At 41.7% G+C, this 24,147-nt stretch overlaps 1 protein-coding gene across 5 annotated transcripts in view; it reads left to right on the top strand.

The window, feature by feature from the left end:
• Positions 1-24,147, top strand: part of DSTYK (dual serine/threonine and tyrosine protein kinase) — a 60,391-nt gene that overhangs the window by 9,212 nt on the left and 27,032 nt on the right. For 3 of the 5 annotated variants that reach the window (XM_027082743.1, XM_027082744.1, XM_027082745.1), the window contains one exon: positions 14,007-14,395. The exons of the other annotated variants lie outside the window; for them this stretch is intronic. In XM_027082743.1, coding sequence (XP_026938544.1) covers positions 14,007-14,395 — 389 coding nt within the window. The remainder of the gene's footprint in view (positions 1-14,006; positions 14,396-24,147) is intronic. 5 annotated transcript variants of the gene reach the window in all.

Raw genomic sequence — 24,147 nt, 5'->3', positions numbered from 1 at the left:
CTCTCGGCCTTTCCCTGGCATTTATATCTTTGGCAGGTTTAAAGAGAAGGCTTTACATTCTATGGGATGACCCTCAGCCTGGATCTAGCTGCTTCCTCATGACTAGACTCAGGTCATGAGCTCTCAGCAGGACTAGGCACAGAAATGACGTGATATGCAGTCACATCAGGGGTACATGTTGTCGGCCCACCCACCCTTGGAGATGTTAAGCTTGATCTCTGGTCATGTTGGTGTCCTTTAGATTTCTCCACCTTAAAGTCACACTTTTTCCTTTTGCAATTGATTAGTCTTTTGTGGGAAGGTGTTCTAAGGTTTCACGGATGATCTTGTTCCTGAAAATGCCTCCCTCCACTAGACCTAGCATCCATTGACAACGCCCACCTGCCTCAGTGGTGGTTTTTCTATCCACTATTTCTTCTATATTTCTTAGTTGGTATTTGCAAAGTTAGAGCATTCCTTTTCCATTGTTTGTTTATTATTTATTTATATCAGTGTGGGACTTCTGAATTTTTTCAATGGATTATAATTTCTTATTATCATTTAAAAAAAATTTTATGCTTAAATTGTCCCCAGTCCAGTGAGTAAGCCCCCCTTTGAGGTGGTTCCTGTGTCATTTTTAACACATTCCCACCATTGGATCATTCTTAATGGTAACTAGCTGAAAGAAGCTGCCTTCCAAATGACAGAAACTAAGCCCTGAGTGAAGCATGGGGTCGGCTTCTTCGAAGAAGCGCTTCCATCTCTGCATCCCGTAAATTACAGCTTCAGCTGCCAGCTGCCTTTCTATTCCCTCTGCAGCTCGACCAGCCTCAGGAGCAGTTTCTCCCAGAAGAGAACTTGTCAGCAGGCTGCTGAGTATGGTCTCTTCATGTCGCATGGCTCCCAGGACATATAAGCCCTGCGGGGGGGCGGGGGGAGCGGTATGGGCAGGGGAAAGGGTGGGGGGAGGTTATGTCCCCCTTCCCAGGTACCAGTACAGTCTGCTTTTCAAAAGCTGTTCAAGATCTTAACACGACCACCAGGTAGGATAACTTGAGTGACATTTCTGCCAGCTTGACTTTCAGCTTCCAACAAGAGCTTTAGCTGCTTGAGTACATTTCCATCTCTAATCTCCAAAAACCATCCCCTTCAACCAAAATACCTTATATTATTTGGTCCTGAAGATTCTGAAACCCAGACTCTTCCTTAAATGGGGATGCCCCTTCTAAAATTCAGAATCCTTTAAATTTAGCTGAAGGTCAGAGAGCTTGTTTGGGAATGATAAATAAATGCTTCTTGGCAGAATTATTTCTCTCTCAGCTCCTGGGGTTTTTGTAGCTCAATACTTTGAAGCTTGTAGTAGAATTGATTGTAGTAGAAAGACTGTATAATGTTCATTTCTCAATTTAGGATTTGTTCTGTACTCTTGGCACATGTAGTTAATAACAAATAAAACATCACTACTTATTTGTGGAAATGCATATTTGTATCACTGATTACTTCAGTGACTTATATAAAATCCTTTGTATTTAACTCACTTTCAGAGAGGACTTCAAGTTCAGTGTTAAAGGTGAGGTAAAAAATTTTACCAAAGGAGGGAGATCCTTGGGTATCAGGAACAAGTATTGCAGTAGTAACTCAGCTGAGACCTGAATTGACTCTGAAGCCCCATCAACCTTATGAGTTTCAAGAATAGGATAAGGCAAAGATAGAGTTCCACTTCACTTATTCCATATAGTGCCTTCCCTCCTTGGCCATGGACTATACCTTACCCGGCTTTCACTCATATTATTGACTGGGATGGAAAACAGGCAAGAAGGAGAGTGTGATGATATAAATCCATTACTCCAAAAACAATTTAAGCAACGTATCTAACCTAACGGGTCACTAGAGACATCAAAAGGTCATTAACGAGAGATTGGTTCAAGATGGTGGAGTAGAAGGACGTGCTCTCATGCCCTCTTGCGAGAACACCAGAATCACAACTAATTGCTGAACAATCATTGACAGGAAGACATGGGAACTCACCAAAAAAGATACCCCGCATCCAAAGACAAAGGAGAAGCCACAATGAGATGGTAGGAGGGGCACAATCACAATAAAATCAAATCCCATAAGTGCTGGGTGGGTGACTTACAAACTGGAGAACACTTATACCACAGAAGTCCACCCACTGGAGTGAAGGTTCTGAGCCCCACGTCAGGATTCCGAACCTGGGGGTCTGCCAATGGGAGGAGGAATTCCTAGAGAACCAGACTTTGAAGGCTAGTGGGATTTGACTGCAGGACTTCGACAGGACTGGGGGAAACAGAGACTCCACTCTTGGGGGGCACACACAAAGTAGTGTGTGCATCGGGACCCAGGGGAAGGAGCAGTGACCCCAGGGGAGACTGAACCAGACCTACCGGCTAGTGTTGGAGGGTCTCCTGCAGAGGCGGGGGGTGGCTCTGTCTCACCGTGAGGACAAGGACACTGGCAGCAGAAGTTCTGGGAAGTACTCCTTGCCGTGAGCCCTCCCAGAGTCTGCCATTAGCCCCACCAAAGAGCCCAGGTAGGCTCCAGTGTTGGGTTGCCTCAGGCCAAAGAACCAACAGGGAGGGAACCCAGCCCCACCCATCAGCAGTCAAGTGGATTAAAGTTTTACTGAGCTCTGCCCACCAGAGCAACAGCCAGCTCTACCCACCACCAGTCCCTCCCATCAGGAAACTTGCACAAGCCTTTTAGATAGCCTCATCCACCAGAGGGCAGACAGCAGAAGCAAGAAGAACTACAATCTTGCAGCCTGTGGAACTAAAACCACATTCACAGAAAGACAGACAAGATGAAAAGGCAGAGGGCTATGTACCAGATGAAGGAACAAGATAAAACCCCAGAAAAACAACTGAAGTGGAGATAGGCAGCCTTTCAAAAAAAGAATTCAGAATAATGATAGTGAAGATGATTCAGGACCTCAGAAAAAGAATGGAGGCAAAGATCGAGAAGATGCAAGAAATGTTTAACAAAGACTGCGAGGGCTTCCCTGGTGGCACAGTGGTTGAGAGTCCGCCTGCCAATGCAGGGGACACGGGTTCGTGCCCCGGTCTGGGAGGATCCCACATGCCGTGGAGCAGCTGGGCCTGTGAGCCATGGCTGCTGAGCCTGCGCATCTGGAGTCTGTGCTCCGCAACAGGAGAGGCCACAGTGGTGAGAGGCCTGCATACCGCAAAAAAAAAACCAAAAACAAAGACCGAGAAGAATTAAAGAACAAACAAACAGAGATGAACAATACAATAACTGAAATGAAAACTACACTAGAAGGAATCAATAGCAGAATAACTGAGGCAGAAGAACAGATAAGTGACCTGGAAGACAGAATGGTGGAATTCACTGCTGCGGAACAGAATAAAGAAAAAAGAATGAAAAGAAATGAAGACAGCCTAAGAGACCTGTGGGACAACATTAAACACAACAACATTCGCATTATAGGGGTCCCAGAAGGAGAAGAGAGAGAGAAAGGACGAGAGAAAATATTTGAAGAGATTATAGTCGAAAACTTCCCTAACATGGGGAAGGAAATAGCCACCCAAGTGCAGGAAGCACAGAGAGTCCCATACAGGATAAACCCAAGGAGAAACACGCCAAGACACATAGTAATCAAACTGGCAAAAATTAAAGACAAAGAAAAATTATTGAAAGCAGCAAGGGAAAAACGACAAATAACATACAAGGGAACTCCCATAAGGTTAACAGCTTACTTCTCAGCAGAAGCTCTACAAGCCAGAAGGGAGTGGCATGATTTACTTAAAGTGATGAAAGGGAAGAACCTACAACCAAGATTACTCTCCCTGGCAAGGATCTCATTCAGATTCGATGGAGAAATCAAAAGCTTTACAGACAAGCAAAAGCTAAGAGAATTCAGCACCACCAAACCAGCTCTACAGCAAATGCTAAGGGAACTTCTCTAAGTGGGAAACCCAAGAGAAGAAAAGGACCTACAAAAACAAACCCAAAATAATTCAGAAAATGGTCATAGGAACATACATATCGATAATTACCTTAAACGTGAATGGATTAAATGCTCCAACCAAAAGACACAGGCTTGCTGAATGGATACAAAAACAAGATCCATCTATATGCTGTCTACAAGAGACCCACTTCAGACCTAGGGACACATACAGACTGAAAGTGAGGGGATGGAAAAAGATATTCCATGAAAATGGAAATCAAAAGAAAGCTGGAGTAGCAATACTCATACCAGATAAAATAGACTTTAAAATTAAGAATGTTACAAGAGACAAGGAAGGACACTACCTAATGATCAAAGGATCGATCCAAGAAGAAGATATAACAATTATATATGCACCCAACGTAGGAGCACCTCAATACATAAGGCAACCGCTAACAGCTATAAAGGAGGAAATCGACAGTAACACAATAATAGTGTGGGACTTTAACACCTCACAACAATGGACAGATCATCGAAACAAAATTAATAAGGAAACACAAGCTTTAAATGACACAATAGACAAGATAGATTTAATTGGTATTTATAGGACATTGCATCCAAATACAGCAGATTACACTTTCTTCCCAACTGCGCATGGAACATTCTCCAGGATAGATCACATCTTGGGTCACAAATCAAGACTCAAAATTTAAGAAAACTGAAATCATATCAAGCATGTTTTCTGACCACAACGTTATGAGATTAGAAATGAATTACAGGGAAAAAACCATAAAAAACACAAACACATGGAGGCTAAACAATACATTAGTAAATAACCAAGAGATCACTGAAGAAATCAAAGAGGCAATCAAAAAATACCTAGAGACAAATGACAATGAAAACACGATGATCCAAAACCTATGGGATGCAGCAAAAGCAGTTCTAAGAGGGAAGTTTATAGCTATACAAGCCTACCTCAAGAAACATCTCAAATAAACAATCTAACCTTAAACCTAAAGGAACTAGAGAAAGAAGAACAAACAAAACCCAAAGTTAGCAGAAGGAAAGAAATCAGAGCAGAAATAAATGAAATAGAAACAAAGAAAACAATAGCAAAGATCAGTAAAACTAAAAGCTGGTTCTTTGAGAAGATAAACAAAATTGATAAACCGTTAGCCAGACTCATCAAGAAAAAGAGGGAGAGGACTCAAATCAATAAAATTAGAAATGAAAAAGGAGAAGTTACACAGACACCGCAGAAATACAAAGCATCCTACGATACTACTACAGGCAACTCTATGCCAATAAAATGGACAACCTGGAAGAAATGGACAAATTCTTAGAAAGGTATAACCTTCCAAAACTGAACCAGGAGAAATAGAAAATATGAACAGACCAATCACAAGTAATGAAATTGAAACTGTGATTAAGAATCTTCCAACAAACAAAAGTCCAGGACCAGATGGCTTCACAGGTGAATTCTGTCAAACATTTAGAGAAGAGCTAACTCCCATCCTTCTCAAACTCTTCCAAAAAACTGCAGAGGAAGGAACCCTCCCAAACTCATACGATGAGGCCACCATCAACCTGATACCAAAACCAGACAAAGATACTACAAAAAAAGAAAGTTACAGACCAATATCACTGATGAATATAGATGCAAAAATGCTCAATTAAATACTAGCAAACAGAATCCAACAACACATTAAAAGGATCGTATACCATGATCAAGTGGGATTTATCCCAGGGATGCAAGCATTCTTCAATATACGCAAATCAATCAATGTGATACAGCATATTAACAAATTGAAGAATAAAAACCATATGATCATCTCAATAGATGCAGAAAAAGCTTTTGACAAAATTCAACACCCATTTATGATAAAAACTCCCCAGAAAGTGGGCACAGAGGGAACCTACCTCAACATAATAAAGGCCATATACAACAAACCCACAGGAAACATCAGTCTCAATGGTGAAAAACTGAAAGCATTTCCTCTAAGATCAGGAACAAGACAAGGATGTCCACTCTCACGACTATTATTCAACATAGTTTTGGAAGTCCTAGCCAAGGCAATCAGAGAAGAAAAAGAAATAAAAGGAATACAAATTGGAAAAGAAGAAGTAAAACTGTCACTGTTTGCAGATGACATGATAAAATACATAGAGAATCCTTAAGATGCCAACAGAAAACTACTGGAGCTAATCAATGAATTTGGTAAAGTTGCAGGATACGGAATTAATGCATTCCTATACACTAATGATGAAAAATCTGAAAGAGAAATAAAGGAAACACTCCCATTTACCATTGCAACAAAAAGAATAAAATACCTAGGAATAAACCTACCTAGGGAGACAAAAGACCTGTATGCAGAAAACTATAAGACACTGATGAAAGAAATTAAAGATGATACCAACAGATGGAGAGGTATACCATGTTCTTGGATTGGAAGAATCAACATTGTGAAAATGACTATACTATCCAAAGCAATCTACAGATTGAATGCAATCCCTATCAAATTACCAATGGCATTTTTTACAGAACTAGAACAAAAAATCTTAACATTTGTATGGTGACACAAAAGACCCCGAATAGCCAAAGCAGTCTTGAGGGAAAAAAACGGAGCTGGAGGAATCAGACTCCCTGACTTCAGACTATACTACAAAGCTACAGTAATCAAGACAATATGGTACTGGCACAAAAACAGAAACATAGATCAGTGGAACAAGATAGAAAGCCCAGAGATAAACCCATTCACCTATGGTCAACTAGTCAATGCAAAGGAGGCAAGGATATACAATGGAGAAAAGACAGTCTCTTCAATAAGTGGTGCTGTGAAAACTGGACAGCTACATGTAAAAGAATGAAATTAGAACACTGCCTAACACCATACACAAAAATAAACTCAAAATGGATTAGAGACCTAAAAGTAAGACTGGACACTATAAAACTCTTAGAGGAAAATATAGGAAGAACACTCTTTGACATAAATCATGCAAGATCTTTTTTGATCCACCTCCTAGGGTAATGGAAATAAAAATAAGCAAATGGGACCTAATGAAACGTAAAAGCTTTTGCACAGCAAAGGAAACCATAAACAAGATGAAAAGACAGCCTTCAGAATGGGAGAAAATATTTGCAAATGAATCAATGGACAAAGGATTAATCCCTAAGGTATATAAATAGCTCTTGCAGCTCAATATTAAAAAAACAAACAACCCAATCCAAAAATGGGCAGAAGACCTAGTAGACATTTCTCCAAAGAAGACATACAGATGGCCAAGAAGCAAATGAAAAGCTGCTCAACATCACTAATTATTAGAGAAATGCAAATCAAAACTACAATGAGGTGTCACCTCACACCAGTTAGAATGGGCATCATCAGAAAATCTACAAACAACAAATGCTGGAGAGGGCATGGAGAAAAGGAAACCCTCCTGAACTGTTAGTGGGAATGTAAATTGATACAGCCACTATGGAGAACAGTATGGAGGTCCCTTAAAAAACTAAAAACAGAATTACCATATGATCCAGCAATCCTGCTACTGGGCATATACCCAGAGAAAACCATAATTCAGAAAGACACATGCACCCCAATGTTCATTGCAGCACTATTTACAATAGCCAGGTCATGGAAGCAATCTAAATGCCCATCGACAGACGAATGGATAAAGAAGTTGTGGTACATATATAAAATGGAATATTACTCAGCCATAAAAAGGAACGAAATTGGGTCATTTGTAGAGACGTGGATGGATCTAGAGACTGTCATACAGAGTGAAGTAAGTCAGAAAGAGAAAAACAAATATCGTATATTAACCCATATATGTGGAACCTAGGAAAATGGTACAGATGAATCGATTTGCAGGGCAGAAATTGAGAGACAGATGTAGAGAAAAAAAGAATGGGCACCAAGGGGGGAAAGCGGCGGGGGTGGTGGTGGTGGTGGGATGAATTGGGCGATTGGGATTGACATGTATAAAATGTCATTATAAACATTGTATAAAATTGATGACTAATAAGAACCTACTGTATAAAAAAATAAAATTCAAGAATTCAATAAATAAATAAAAAGTCATTAATATTACTTCCCGCCAATTCTTCCTCTTTAGAATAATCTTAACCTCAACCCAAAGGGTAATACAGACTAACTGATGAGGGGAACATTAAAAGTTTCTCTGAAAAGTACCTACTGTTTCTTTTAGAAAAGGGACTCTAGAGCTGTTGGGTAGAATAACAATAACATTTTAAAAAGTGTTCACCCGATAGTGGTAGTGCTGTTTTTTTCTCCCAGGCCTCATCGTCTTGGGCAGTTTTTGTAAGGACTCTGTCAGTCTGCTTTAAATTGGGGTCCTACAACTACTGAGTTGTGTTTGTCCCCACGTTGGGAGAAAGTGAGGTAGGGCAGGTGGAGGAGGAACAATTTCTCCTCTATCTTCTTATTATCTCCAGCTGGGCCTAAGAATTAAACTGACATAAGACAGATAAACAGGAGAAAAGCATAAGCACTTTGTTAAATTTTACATGTACATGGGAGTCCTCACAAAAGAATGAAGACCCAAAGAAACAGAGTTGAAGTGGACAAAGAAGTAAATTATGAAAGCGTGACAAGACAGAGGGGCTTGAGCTAGGGAAATTAACGGTGGGAAAGTAACTAGGAAGGTACTGGCTAGTTTAACAAGGCTTATTTGTACAGATTTTTCTTGATCTCGACTCCCAGTCTCTGGTGATAACGAATTTTGCTTTCCTTCTGTTATAGGGAGGACATCTTCCCAATGGGGGTTTTATCTTGCTTTCAGGAAGATAAAGGGGAGGTCAGAGTGCCCTTCTTATACCTGCTGTTTGTCGAGTGCCTTTAGCTCAAAATAATCCTTATGCCAAAGTGGCATTCTGGGGGATGGCATATTCTGCCACCCTTCAGGGACATTGTTTACCATTAAGTATTCACCTGACCCCCTGAGACTTAAGAACAGTTCCTGCTCTGCCCTGTGTTCCACTTTTTATCTGCTTAGAGAAATGGAGAAACATGGCTTCTTTTTTGTTCTGTTTTGCCTTTTAAGCTACTGCTTCCTCATCTACAAATGGGGATAATAATAGTTTATGTCTGGTAGAATTGTGAGCATTAAATGAAATGGGGCAAATAAAGTGATGTACTTAGAAAGGGCTCAGTAAATATTATTGTGGGTGAGGAAAAATAATTTTCCCTTTACCCTTCTAGGTTCTTGGCCGAGACACCCCTGTTATAAAAAGATTAATGGGAGAGAAACAACCAGAAATTTAATAACATGTGTACCTCCTGTACACGTGGGAGATACCCTGGAAAAACTGCGTGACTCCAAAATGGCCCGAGCCACTACCTTAAATACGATTTCCAGCTAAAGATAAAACACTACTGGGGTGGGGTGAGGTGGGGGGAGTCATTTATGGGCGTTTATCAGGAAAAGCACAGTAAAGAAGGGTAAGGTGGTTGTGCAGTTTTAAGTGGTTGCTTTCTGCATTGATAAGAGTTTCTAGAGATTTTGAGCCCTCCTCTTCCTGGTACTGGAGGAAGACCCCCTTACAAATGGAGATTTCTCTTTTAAATATGTCTCTTACGAAAGGGTAACTTCTCAGTTTCCAGAGCTTCACCTGTGTCTGTTTCGTAAAAATAACCTGTTCAAAATAATATGTCAAAGAGGCATATTTTGGGATGATATATTTCGTTCCCCTTCATTATCTAAAACAGATAAACAAAATGCGTTGCTGCTTTAGCTGCTCTCCTCCTTGTAGTTTGAAACGTTTGTTTAGAAGTAACCCAAATCAAGATAATCTGTTTTTAAGAATCATCAAGAAAAAAAGAAGTCTTGGCTTGCATTGAAGACGATCTGAATTTTCCTGCAGCCAGAGTTGGCAGGGTTAAAGCGCTCCAGCCGAGAGGCCGTGCTGTTACCTTCCGGCAGCCCCATATGCAGATGCTGTTATATTAATTACAAAAGAAAACCTGATTAACTCGAAAGTCCTTTAACTGTCAGTGAGGCAGCTGCTCAAATCTGAAACAGATTTTCTTCCTCCCTCCTACCTTCAGTCTACAGTTTTTAATCTCTTCTTAAGAAAACGGCTAAAACTGCCTGGTAGGTCCTCAGAGCCCCTGGCTAGTTCAGTCAGCTTTTGATCTGCCCTTATAGTAGTCCAGGGAGAGCTCGAGTAATTAAATTCACGTACAGTTTAAAATAAAAACAATCAGACCAACTGCCCATCCCCCTCAGTTATTTTTCTTTCAACAGTTAAAACCTGATGGAATCCTGGAATTTCAGAACTGGAAGGGGTGTTAAAGATGATCTAATCCAAGTCCCTTAGTTCACCGATGAGAAATCCAAGGCTGAGAGAAGCAAGTAGATTGCCAGTCAGTGGTGAAGCCCGGGATCAGAGCATCTGCCCTCGGCTGGTGCTCTGCCCACTCCCTCGCTGCGCTCCTCCCTCACCAACGCATTTGCCGAGAGTAGCAAGGAGTGAAACGATCTCGTTTCAGCTTCATTTCTCTCCATGCTCTTGTTCAAATCTTGTAGACACGTTGAAGAGCAATGAAAAAGCTAAAGATTGGTGGGAGAAGCAAAAGCCTTGGATAATGACGTTTCGAAAAACAGATGGCGATATCCATTTTGAAGACCTTTTCTCAGTCCAGTGGGTTGCACGCAGAACGCTAGCAGAGTGCGTGGAAACGAAAATTAGAACCGGTTTCGCTGTCAGCCCCCTCTCCCATTGCACTGGCCTATGGTTGTTAGACTCTAGCGGGTTTATTTATAGTGACTATTTTTGTCAGTACAGAGATGGGGGTGTGATAGTTTGGACCGGATGAGTAATGGGGTATGTCCGCTGTGGTTTTGGCCAACGCAGCATGGTTTACTGGCTTTCCTGTAGTTGACCCTGAGGTCTCAGAGGTGTTAAGATCTCTCCCTCTGGTCCTGAAAAATGGTTAGTTGGTTTTTGTTCTCTGTTACCTGCTCTCCCAGCAGCACCAGTCACAAAACTCATTTAAGCTTATTTTTATTATGGTTTTTATTTAGACTTATTTTTATAACTTTTGTTATAGGAGTTTGGACACCCATCTGAGATCTGAGGAAGACTGGGAAAAGAGAAAGTACAGGAAGGGTAGATAAGAGTGAATCTAACTGGACTTCTCATTGCTCAGGCTGAGACTGTGGTCTGCAGGTGAATGGGGAGGTACTATTCTGTTGTCCACCTCTACTCTCCATGTTGAGATGAAGGAGGTTTTTAGGAATGACAGTTGCTCCTATGCTATTCATGGTACCGGACTGTTCATCATGCTACTGGACTTTTCTGAGTACTTAGTAGAACCACTTCTGGCTTTCTGTAGACAATTCTCCATGGTAAATGGATTCTTACACAAAGCAAGAAAGCTTATAACAAAGCACTAACTATTTTTTAGTCATTGTGTTGGGTGTTGAGGATACAGAGGGAAATATGATGGTTCTTCCTGCTTTTGGTAATTATAAACATACAACTAGAATAGTCTGTATAGGGGAGCAAAATCTGCCATCTCAAAATGTGTCTCTGTGGTATGAGGATTACTTTAGGCTTGGTTGTTTTAAAGAAACAAAAGGCTCAGGAAGAGCTTTTATCTCCTCTGCCTTAACTGCCTAAAAGAATTTAGATAGAGGGCCTATCCTAGAAAGAGAGCTATCACCAGGGCTAGCTACAGCGTAATATGAACCAGGTGTAGTAGTCAGGGGAGGAACCTAGCAAGGCCTGTTTGGTCAAAGTCCTCTCTATGTCCCATTGTTTCTGGATGACCCAGCAAACATTTTACCAAACATTTACTCTTCATTCTTACTGTGGATTGCCTTGTTTCCCTTTGAAGACTGAGCCCCCTACCCCCTCTCCTTAGTCCAGGATGACATATGTATCTCATTTAACCCGTCTTTGGAATCGCATGTTCGGATTCCCCATGTGTACCTAATTAAATTTCATTTTCTCCTGGTAATCTGTCTCATGTCAATTTAATTCTTAGACCCAGCCAGAGGAAACTAAAAGGGTAGAGGAAAATTGTTTTTCCTCCCTGACAACTGTGGTAAGTGTTGTTTAGTTGTCAATAAGATATGAAGGGACTCAGGACTCACTACTTGCTAAGTGGTAGCACAGCAATTGGCTGTGTCCCCTTGTTTTTAGATTGTATCAGTGGGTCAAAAATTAGACCAGTGGTCTGGTGTTTTACTCTCGAGCTTAGTAAATACCTTGCACAGAATTGGGCACTCAGTTAACACTTTGCTTTCTCATCTCTGTCCCAGGAGAACAGATTTCCTGTTTCAGTGTCTCGTATTACTGGTTTACATGTGCTGGCCAGGTGATGTACTTATAGGCCGATGTGAAAGGAAGGGCTTAATGAAATTCATAAAGGGGGCTGGGTGAAAGCCAACTTCCTTAAATCTTTTGGTGGTGCCACTTGTGGGAGAGAAAAAGATTTGAGGATTTGAAATACTGAGTTTGAAGCAGGATAGGTAGAGTCTGAAGTAGGACAACCTCTTAAATGAATCAGGTCTCTCTTGCTTCAATTACATAAACAAAATGAATAGCTCATGGTTAAGTGACTAAAGCAAACACTGTTTCACGTGGAGCCACCCTAAATTTCAATTAAGATGTATGTATTTGGCTCAGAGACTGGACTTCTAACAGCCTAAGAACCGTGTGTCTGTGCCTTTCTGGACAAACACAAAGTTGCCTGAATCTTAGACTTGGGCAGGCACTGGCACTGAACAAGCTGGGGAGTGATCGAGTTCAGAATATGAGAGTTCTAGTCAACTAATTTCTGGTTCTTTTTCCCAAAAAGATGTTCTCATACTTTAGGAAGACTTTTGTTTTCTCTCTTTTTTAAAAAAAATTAATTTATTTTTTATTTTCATTTATTTATTTTTGGCTGCATTGGGTCTTCGTTGCTGCACGTGGGCTTTCTCTAGCTGCAGTTAGCGGGGGCTACTCTTCATTGCGGTGCACGGGCTTCTCATTGTGGTGGCTTCTCTTGTTGCGGAGCATGGGCTCTACGCACGCGGGCTTCAGTAGTTGTGGCACGCAGGCTCAGTAGTTGTGGCTCGCGGGCTCTAGAGCACAGTCTCAGTAGTTGTGGCGCACGGGGTTAGTTGCTCTGAGGCATGTGGGATCTTCCCAGACCAGGGCTCGAACCCGTGTCCCGTGCATTGGCAGGCAGATTCTTAATCACTGTGCCACCAGGGAAGTCCCTTGTTTTCCCTTGAGTATTATTTGATCTGTTTAGATGAGTGTGGTGCCCTGAAAGGATATTTCTGAGATGGATCACATCTCTTCCTAGATTTGCCTGGACTTTATCCTAACAGGTAGTTCTTTCCCTTTGTCTTATTCAGGGTCTCGTCCTCCATAAACTGAAAGAATATGATTTGATTAGGAGATATTGATCTTAATTGAGCACCCAGTGTTTTAAGAAAACAGATGACTTGGCAGCTGGGATGCTGTCACCAGCCATCAGTGAAATGAACCAGAAAAGATTCTAGAGCTTATACACACCTGAATAACATTTTATTTCAATACATGTGTATTTAAAGACTGGCTGATACATTTAGTTATCAAATATGTTATAAATGAGGAAAATAAGCTAAAACTGCATGTGGTAGAGTCATTTTAAAGGGCCTTTATATGTTCAAGTATTAGGTCTTGTGTCACAAGGAAGGTTTTCATTTTGATATATTCGGTTCTTGGATTCACATCCCAGTTAGTGTAGTCTTTTCTGGCTTTGTCAATTTAATGATCTTATACTTGAGTCCTTGTAAACTCCTTAGGCTGTCCCTCCACTGGTTGAAAAACGAGAGGGGAGGGTAGATCAGGTCACTGCCACCTTTCTGGATAGAAACAACTGTTCTGGGAATGAGCCAGAGAGGGGAATCCTGTTTGATATTTGAGGAACCTTTTCTGACTGGGATGTTTTCCTGGTACCTCCTACAGCCAAGAGCTTCCTAGAAATGTCTTTTCTAGGAGCCTGACATCCTAATGGGATCTCCCTGGAAGTCTCTCCCTACCCCTCCTCACTCTTCTCTCTGTACTCCTTTCTCCTTCTCCACCCTCCCCTTCCCCAACCAGGCCAGCTGAGCTGCATTTCCTTCCCGCCTAAGGAAGAGAAGCACCTCCAGCAGATTGTGGACTGCCTCCCCTGCATCTTGATCCTCGGCCAGGACTGTAGTGTCAAGTGCCAGCTGTTGAACCTGCTCTTGGGGGTGCAGGTGCTTCCCACCACCAAGCTGGGCAGTGAGGAGAACTGTAAGCTTCGGCGCCTCCGCTTCACCTATGGGACTCAGACTCGGGTCAGCCTGGCACTCCCTGGCCAGTATGAACTAGTGCACACGCTGGTTGCTCACCAGGGCAACTGGGACACCATCCCTGAGGAGGACCTGGAGGTCCAAGAGGACAGTGAGGATGCTGCCCATGTTTTAGCCGAACTGGAGGTGACGATGCACCATGCTCTCTTACAGGTACCAAACTCATACTTACATAGTTGCACAGATATATACCAGCTTTCCTTGTATTTGAGCTTTCTCAGAAAATAATTTGGCAATATGTACTCTGGGCTCTGAGCATCAGCTGATGCTCAGAGTCAAAGGAACATGATCTAGGAAGTTGAAAGCCAGACAAGGCTGTAGCAGTGCCCATTGCTGCCTCTACTACCATGCTGCAAGGCCCTGGGCAGTTTGCTTAATTCCTGTCTAAAATTGAAGGAATGTGTTACTTGCATCTCAAGTGTGCTTTGACAGAATTAGGATCAGGGTTAGAAATCCTTTTTTCATTTTTTAGCAGGAAGGTGTCGCTAGAATTGTCTCTAGCCATCCCTTTCTGAAAGGTGCAAATAAGATGATTAATGTTCTTATTTAAGTTGAGAACAAGTGAAGAACTTTTGAAGTTTTCCTTAGACCTGCCATTATTTACTAAGTGAGACAGATCATGTCTCCTACTTTCTAAGGGACTTCAGAACTTGAGGACAGGTCTGGCTCAATGTAAGGAGATATGGAGATCCCGTCATCCGAAGAATATCTTTGCTTTTCTCAAAGATATTCTTCCAACTCCCAAACAGAACATAGGTCTTGCGGCATCTCCTAAAAGATCATATTGTCTATCTGGTATTCAGATCTCCATTTAGGAAGGACTCGTCTCTGTATAGCTAGGACTGGGCTATTTGATTAGGCCAAATGGGGTTGAGCAGAGGAGGTGACTATGCTGGGGGTCAGGAGAATGGGGGGAATGGGCAGGGAAGGTGACTATGTCAGGGATCAGGAGCTGGTAGGAATAAAAGAATGCAGATGTGCTCAAAACAGAGCGTCCATCACCTTGGTTAGCTGTGCCAGGAAGGAAGGGCTAGTTTGGCAGGACTAGGAGAACGGTTTCTTCTTCTCTTCACCTACCCCTGTTCTAGAAGGCTTGATCTCAGTCAGTGAGTGAGTCCTTTGATTGTGGCCTCGGCCTATGATCCTCTAGAAGTAGAGACTGCCATCTCATTTCCTTCCAGAGTCCAGATTTCCTTTATCTTGATAAACGCTAGAGGGGGCTCTGTATACCAGCCAGCATTTCCTCTCAGCTCAGTTTCAGTGGTGGCTTTCCTCTGTGTTCAGACTGGCAGCGTGCACTGCTTAGCTCCAGGACGATGTTAGAGTTCTTGGATAACTCTGACAGTAGCTCTGACGGTGATCTTTGTTTATTGACTGAGCCTGCTCAGTTGACCCGCCAACTTCTTCACAATTCCTAAGTATTTGATCCATACACAATCTCTATAGTATTCTGCTCTGGTCTAGTTCCTTCAGTGTCCAATAGCGTGGTGGTTTTCAAACTTTTTTAGATTTTAATTCACTCTAAGAAATAACATTTTATTATCAGGACCCAGTACATATATACACGCATACATTTGAAATAAAGTTTCATAAGACAATACTTTTACTTCTTGCAAAACACACTGATATTTTCTTCTCTATTCTATTTGACTTCTTTTTTAAAAAAATGATGGTAGCAGCCCACTAAATTGATGATCTGACTTAATGTATTGTGACCTGCAACTTAAAAAACACTGTTAAATAGCTGAAATGACTGCTATTGGTTGGGTGGTGATTTTTCCTGTTCTTGCCTTTTGTAAAGAGTCTTGGAATGTGAACAAAGCCATCTGCAGGACAGGCACATTATCTGATTGATTTTTCTGTGTCCCTTCACTTTATTGGTTTTAATTTTTAATGCTCATTTACTTTGGTCGCATAAATTGAGGCGATAAAGTAAAGTCACAGAAAAGAAAGTGAGAGCCATTTCCCAAGTGCATACCTGAGCACGTATCTTACTGGTGAGAGTTCCCATCGCTGTTCCAGGTATATGTAGTAAGTAAGCACTCAAACTGAGTTAACAGTTGAGGAGGCTACTTGGCGGGGAGGGAAGTTGAGACCCCTAATTAACTTTCTGTCTGCACAGTTGAAATATATATTCTCTTTCTTGAAAAATATTCTTCTCTTTTCTTGTGGAATTCTCCAGCCTCTCATTGTTCTGTTTCATGTGGTTTGTGAGGCTTCCTTAGCTAGTGTTTCTCCGGATCTGCTTTACTCTCCACGGGTTTTGATGTGGAAACAGCATTTCTAACTTTAGAATCCCTTGATGCTGAGCGTCAGAGGGGCCTTAGCAGCCTTTGGGGCCCTCAGGCCCTGCTCAGTCACTGTAGTCAGGCTCCTGTCTCCATTTAGTGTATCAGGGATGCTCAGCTTACTGCTGGGAGCATTTCCTAAGTACCTTGAAGATTCTTTGTGCCAGTGAGAAAGATTTTTTTTTTTTTAGCTCCCGTTATATTAGGTCTAAACAGCCAGGGCTGTGGCCAGGGAGTTAGCTCTAAACAGCCCTTCCATTTGGTTTGTAAAGGGAGTGGTAAAGAAAGGAAACATTTAGCTAAAGGAAACCAAGATTGAAATAGGGGAAGTGAGATGTTCATTTTTAACTGTCAAATTATTAAAACAGAATTTCCCCTTACCCTCTTATACAATGGTCATTCTTCTAATACGTTACTTTAAAGGCCTCATAAATTAGCCATTTTCAGTTTGTTCTGGAATAGGCCAACTCACATGGTACCCGCATGGAATACCACAGTATTCCCAGCTTTTTAGCTCTGGGTCCCCTGAGATTCTCAGTTCATAATTCAATAATAGAGGAATACTATCAAGCTGTTAGTTTCTGAAACCTCATGTAGTGTTAAAACATAGTCATTTTCGGGCTTCCCTGGTGGCGCAGTGGTTGAGGGTCCGCCTGCCGATGCAGGGGACGCGGGTTCGTGCCCCAGTCCAAGAAGATCCCACATGCTGCGGAGCGGCTGGGCCTGTGAGCCGTGGCCGCTGGGCCTGCGCGTCTGGAGCCTGTGCTCCGCGACGGGAGAGGCCACAACAGTGAGAGGCCCGTGTACCGCAAAAAATAAATAAAAAATAAATAAAACATAGTCATTTTCCAGCTGGCAACACATTTTGCCATTCACCATATTCACTAGTTCTGTCTTCATTTACATACTTCCCCTTCCTAACCTTCACCCCCTTTCTGGTACATACATCACCTCCTTTTCTTTTTTGTTCCTTTTACAAGTCCAGTGGAACACAGCTGTCTGCCTTAGAGTTGCCTCAATCTGATGTGTGAGTGTGTATATGTTTTTCCCTATGAACACCTCTAAGAAAAGGAATAAAAAGGAGCAGAGATGATTAAACGTCCTCAGCCTAAGATGGGATTCCTGCAGCCTAGCAGTGGCGTTTCATTTTCTGTGGCAGTTTCATAGCTCTCAGTTTTCTGCTCTAATCAATAGCCTGTTTATCCCTACCAGGTGTTTTCTGGCCCTCTGGACAAATGTACATGTCACCTGACAGCCAGGCTGCCACACACTGTCATGGTTACTGGCTCATGGTGATGTCTGGTAGGGTGTATTTCAGGGAACTAAAGTAGACTGATGTTTCCAGGAAAGGTCTAATGACTTGCAAATAAACTTTTTCTTTTTTACTACTTTGAACTCTTAACCATTTGGGGTAGTAAAATTTTCTCTTTATAACCCTCAGTCAGTAGCCATCAATGGAAATAAGCTGTTTGTAATTTCATACAGACATTGATATTTTTATTTTTTAATTTTTAAAAATTAAAAGTTTTAAATTTGATTTATAATTTTTTAGTTATTTACAGTGTTGTACAGCAGTGATTCAGTCATATATGTATATTTTTTCAAATTCTTTTCCATTATGGTTTACTACAGGATACTGAATATAGTTCTCTGTGCTATACAGTAGGAGCTTGTTACTTATCTGTGTTATATATAGTTGTTTGTATCTGCTAATCCCAAACTCCTAATTTATCCCTCCCCCACCCTCTTTCCCCCTTGGTGACCAGAAATTTGTTTTCTTTGTCTGTGAGTCTGTTTATGTTTCATAAATAAGTTCATCTGTGTCATATTTTAGACTCCACATGTAAGTGATATCATATGGTATTTATCTTTCTAACTTACTTCACTTAGTATGATAATCTCTAGGTCCATCTATGTTGCTGCAAATGGCATTATTTAGTTCTTTTTTATGGCTGAGTAGTAGTCCCTTGTGTATATATACCACATCTTCTTTATCTATTCATCTGTCAATGGACACTTAGGTTGCTTCCATGTCTTGGCTATTGTAAATAGTGCTGCTATGAACATTGGGGTGCATGTATCTTTTCAAATTATAGTTTTCTTTGGATATATGCCCAGGAGTGGGATTGCTGGATCATACGGCAACTCTCTTTTTAGTTTTTTAAGGAACCTCCATACTGTTCTCCATAGTGGCTGTACTAATTTACATTCCCACCAACAGTGTAGGAGGGTTCTTTTTTTTCCACACTCTCTCCAGCATTTGTTATTTGTGGACTTTTTAATGATGGCCATTCTGACTGGTATGAGGTGGTACCTCATTACAGTTTTGTTTTGCTGTTGTGATCTATTTTATTCATTTATTTTTAAAAATTTTTATTGGAGTATAGTTGATTTACAATGTTGTGTTACTTTCAGGTGTACAGCAAAGTGAATCAGTTATACATATATATCTCCACTCTTTTTTAGATTCTTTTCCCATATAGGTCATTACAGAGTAATGAGTAGAGTTCCCTGTGCTATATAGTAGGTCCTTATTAGTTATCTATTTTATATATAGTAGTGTATATATGTCAATCCCAGTCTCCCAACTTATCTCTCCCCCCTTTTTCCCCCACTGGTAACTATAAGTTTGTTTTCTATATCTGTGACTCTATTTCTGTTTTGTAAATAAGTTCAATTGTACCATTTTTTTAGATTCCACATATAAGTGATATCATGTGATACTTGTCTTTCTCTGTCTGACTTACTTCACTCAGTATGACAATCTCTAGGACTATCCATGTTGCTGCAAATGGCATTATTTTGTTCTTTTTTATGGCCGAGTAATATTCCATTATATATATGTACCATATCTTCTTTATCCATTTCTCTGTCGCCTCCTTATAGTTTTGATTTGCATTTCTCTAATAATTAGTGACGTTGAGCATCTTTTCATGTGCCTGTTGGCCACCTGTATGTCTTCTTTGGAAAAATATCTATTTAGATTTTCTGCCCTTATTTTTATTTTTATTTTTTTTTGCGGTACGCAGGCCTCTCACTGTTGTGGCCTCTCCCGTTGCGGAGCACAGGCTCCAGACGCGCAGGCTCAGCGGCCATGGCTCATGGGCCCAGCCTCTCCGCAGCATGTGGGATCTTCCCGGACCAGGGCATGAACCCGTGTCCCCTGCATCAGCAGGCGGACTCTCAACCACTGCACCACCAGGGAAGCCCTCTGCCCATTTTTTGACTGGGTTGTTTGTTTTTTTGTTATTGAGTTATACAAGCTGTTTGTATATTTTGGAAATTAAGCCCTTGTCAGTCACATCATTCGCAAATATTTTCTCTCAGTCTGTAGGTTGTCTTTTCATTTTGTTTATCCTTTCCTTTGCTGTGCAAAATCTTATAAGTTTGATTAGGTCCCATTTGTTTATTTTTGCTTTTATTTCTATTGCCTTGGGTGACTGACCTACCAGCTTTCCCAACACTACTTGCTGAAGAGACTGTCTTTTCTCCATTGTATACTCTTGCCTCCTTTGTCGGAAATTAATTGCCCGTAGGTGTGTGGGTTTATTTCTGGGCTCTCTATTCTGTTCTGTTGATCCATACAGGCACTGTTAGTTTTAATTTATCAGCAGTTAATACTTTCATAACCCCAAATCAAAGTATCTTACTAAAAAATCACAAATTTATGCAAAATTTTAACCCCCAAATTTACTAAACATTGTTTGTGGCTAGAAAACTAGCTTCTCTCAATTTTTGTCTAGTTTTTAGTATTTGTTTTGGTGCCTTATGAAACTAAATTTATGTGTTGCTTACTTTTAGTTAGATACCGTGTCTTCTCTTGAATGTATCTAGATTGAAAGATAACAGTTGACTGGTAAAAAGTTGGAAAGAAGCTTGGGTGACTATCTTCAAGGTAAGCAGATACTTTTGGGAGGAGAGAGTGTATGGAATTAGGTCAAAGATGGCCGTTTCTAAGGGAAAAGAAACAAAGTTGGGGTAATATGTATAAGAGAAATAATGCTATTCTAGAAACATAATTAAAGAAACCCTGATTTTATGGGGCAAAAAGAAAGGGGAACTAAAGTGATGTGTTAAAAAAGGATATGGGGAAGATGGCGGAAGAGTAAGACGCGAAGATCACCTTCCTCCCCACAGATACACCAGAAATACATCTACGCGTGGAACAACTCCTACGGAGCACCTACTGAACGCTGGCAGAAGACCTCAGACCTCCCAAAAGGCAAGGAACCCCCCACGTACCTGGTTAGGGCAAAAGAAAAAACTAAACAGAGACAAAAGGATAGGGACGGGTCCTGCACCAGCGGGAGAGAGCTGTGAAGGAGGAAAAGTGTCCACACACTAGGAAGCCCCTTCGCGGGTAGAGACTTCGGGAGGCGGAGTGGGGGAGCTTGGGAGCCGCGGAGGAGAGCACAGCAACAGGGGTGCGGAGGGCAAAGCGGACAGATTCCAGCGCAGAGGATCGGGCCGACCGGCACTCACCAGCCGAGAGGCTTGTCTGCTCGCCCGCCGGGGCGGGCGGGACTGGGAGCTGAGGCTCCGGCTTTTGTCGGAGCGCCGGGAGAGGACTGAGGTTGGCTGCGTGAACACAGCCTGCAGGGCGTTAGTGCACCGCGGCTAGCCGGGAGAGAGTCCGGGGAAAAGTCTGGACCTGCCGAAGAGGCAAGAGACTTTTACGTCCCTCTTTGTTTCCTGGTGCACGAGGAGAGGGGATTAAGAACGCTGCTTGAGAGAGCTCCAGGGACGGGCGCGAGCCGCGGCTAAAAGTGCGGAGCCCAGAGACAGACATGAGACGCTAAGGCCGCTGCTGCCGCCACCAGGAGGCCTGTGTGCGAACACAGGTCACTAGCCACACGCCCTTCCGGGGAGCCTGTGCAGCCCGCCACTGCCAGGGTCCCGGGATCCAGGGACAACTCCCCCGGGAGAACGCACGGCGCGCCTCAGGCTGCAACGTCACGCCGGCCTCTGCCGCTGCAGGCCCGCCCCACACTCCGTGACCCTCCCTACCCCCCGGCCTAAGTGAGCCAGAGCCTCCGAATCAGCGGCTCCTTTAACCCCGTCCTGTCTGAGCAAAGAACAGACGCCCTCCGGCGATCTACACGCACAGGCGGGGCCAAATCCAAAGCTGAGCCCCTGGGAGCTGTGAGAACAAAGAAGAGAAAGGGAAATCTCTCCCAGCAGCCTCAGAAGCAGCAGATTAAAGCTCCACAATCAACTTGATATACCCTGCATCTGTGGAATACCTGAATAGTCAACGAATCATCCCAAATTAAGGAGCCCTGTGGATGAAAGGCTCTTGGTGCTGCAGCCAGGAGTCAGTGCTGGGCCTCTGAGGTGGGAGAGCCAACTTCAGGACACTCGTCCACAAGAGGCCTCCCAGCTGCACATAATATCAAACAGCAAAAATCTCCGAGAGAGCTCCATCTCAACGCCAGCACCCAGCTTCACTCAACAACCAGCAAGCTACAGTGCTGGACATCCTATGCCAAACAACTAGCAAGACAGGAACACAACCCCACCCATTAGCAGAGAGGCTGCCCAAAATCATAATAAGTCTACAGACACCCCAAAACACACCACCAGACGTGGACCTGCCCACCAGAAAGACAAGATCCAGCCTCATCCACCAGAACACAGGCACTAGTACCCTCCACCAGGAAGCCGACACAACCCACTGAACCAACCTTAGCCACTGGGGACAGACACAAAAAACAACAGGAACTACGAACCTTCAGCCTGCAAAAAAGGAGACCCCAAACACAGTAAGATAAGCAAAATGAAAAGACAGAAAAACACACAGCAGATGAAGGAGCAAGATAAAAACCCACCAGACCTAACAAATGAAGAGGAAATAGGCAGTCTATCAGAAAAAGAATTCAGAATAATGATAGTAAGGTTGATCCGAAATCTTGGAGATAGAATGGACAATAGAATGGACAAAATGCAAGAATCAGTTAACAAGGACCTAGAAGAACTAAAGATGAAACAAGCAACAATGAACAACACAATAAATGAAATTAAAAGTACTCTAGATGGGATCAATAGCAGAATAACTGAGGCAGAAGAACGGATAAGTGACCTGGAAGATAAAATAGTGGAAATAACTACTGCAGAGCAGAATAAAGAAAAAAGAATGAAAAGAACTGAGGACAGTCTCAGAGACCTCTGGGACAACATTAAACGCACCAACATTCGAATTATAGGGGTTCCAGAAGAAGAAGAGAAAAAGAAAGGGACTGAGAAAATATTTGAAGAGATTATAGTTGAAAACTTCCCTAATATGGGAAAGGAAATAGTTAATCAAGTCCAGGAAGCACAGAGAGTCCCATACAGGATAAATCCAAGGAGAAATACGCCAAGACACATATTAATCAAACTGTCAAAAATTAAATATAAAGAAAGCATATTAAAAGCAGCAAGGGAAAAACAACAAATAACACACAAGGGAATCCCCATAAGGTTAACAGCTGATCTTTCAGCAGAAACTCTGCAAGCCAGAAGGGAGTGGCAGGACATATTGAAAGTGTTGAAGGAGAAAAACCTGCAACCAAGATTACTCTACCCAGCAAGGATCTCATTCAGATTTGATGGAGAAATTAAAACCTTTACAGACAAGCAAAAGCTGAGAGAGTTCAGCACCACCAAACCAGCTCTACAACAACTGCTAAAGGAACTTCTCTAGGCAAGAAACACAAAAGGAGGAAAAGACCTACAGTAACAAACCCAAAACAATTAAGAAAATGGGAATGGGAACACACATATCGATAATTACCTTAAATGTAAATGGACTAAATGCTCCCACCAAAAGACACAGATTGGCTGAATGGATACAAAAACAAGACCCATATATTTGCTGTCTACAAGAGACCCACTTCAGACCTAGAGACACATACAGACTGAAAGTAAGGGGATGGAAAAAGGTATTTCATGCAAATGGAAACCAAAAGAAAGCTGGAGTAGCAATTCTCATATAAGTTATATATATATATATATATATATATATATATATATATGTAGTTTGCTTGAGTGCAGTGTTTTTTGTTTTCTGTACTGAATTCATTAGCATGGGTCGGTATAAAATTTAGCATAGGTCAATATGTAATTTGTAAACTAATAAGGTCTTAAAAGTGAGGAATTAAGTCTTTTAAATTTAATTATTTATTGTAAAGAGCAGAATAGCATACATAAACAGGTGCCTAAGGAAAACTTGTATTCTAATATGGAACTCTCATGAACACCTTTTTTTTTTTTTTTTTTTTTCTTCTAACGGTATGATAGTAGGCCATTTGATTATTTTTATGGCTTTAACTTTACAACAATGAAATATTCGTAAATTTTAAAAAGTATTTTTCTTTATTTGATGCGGGTGGGATACTGGAGAAATGAAAGGTCAAACACCTATTGAGGAATCCATACTTGTCTATATATTGTGTACTTTTATTTCAAGAACTGATTTAAAATTCCTAAAAGGATGCTATAATAAGTTATTATGCCATTTTACAGACTGAATTAAGTGAATTTCAGGGAGGTATGAAACTTGCCTAAGGCTATCCAGCTACCAAGCGGTAGAAGTGAGAATTAAATCCAGGTATACCTATCAAAAAAAAAAAAAAAAAA

The sequence above is a fragment of the Aethalodelphis obliquidens genome, unplaced genomic scaffold (assembly GCF_003676395.1).
Source record: "Aethalodelphis obliquidens isolate GAN/ISIS:26980383/991018 unplaced genomic scaffold, ASM367639v1 scaffold48, whole genome shotgun sequence".
NCBI classification, from domain to species: Eukaryota; Metazoa; Chordata; class Mammalia; order Artiodactyla; family Delphinidae; genus Aethalodelphis; species Aethalodelphis obliquidens.
This window is presented reverse-complemented; position numbering and strand designations above follow the sequence as displayed.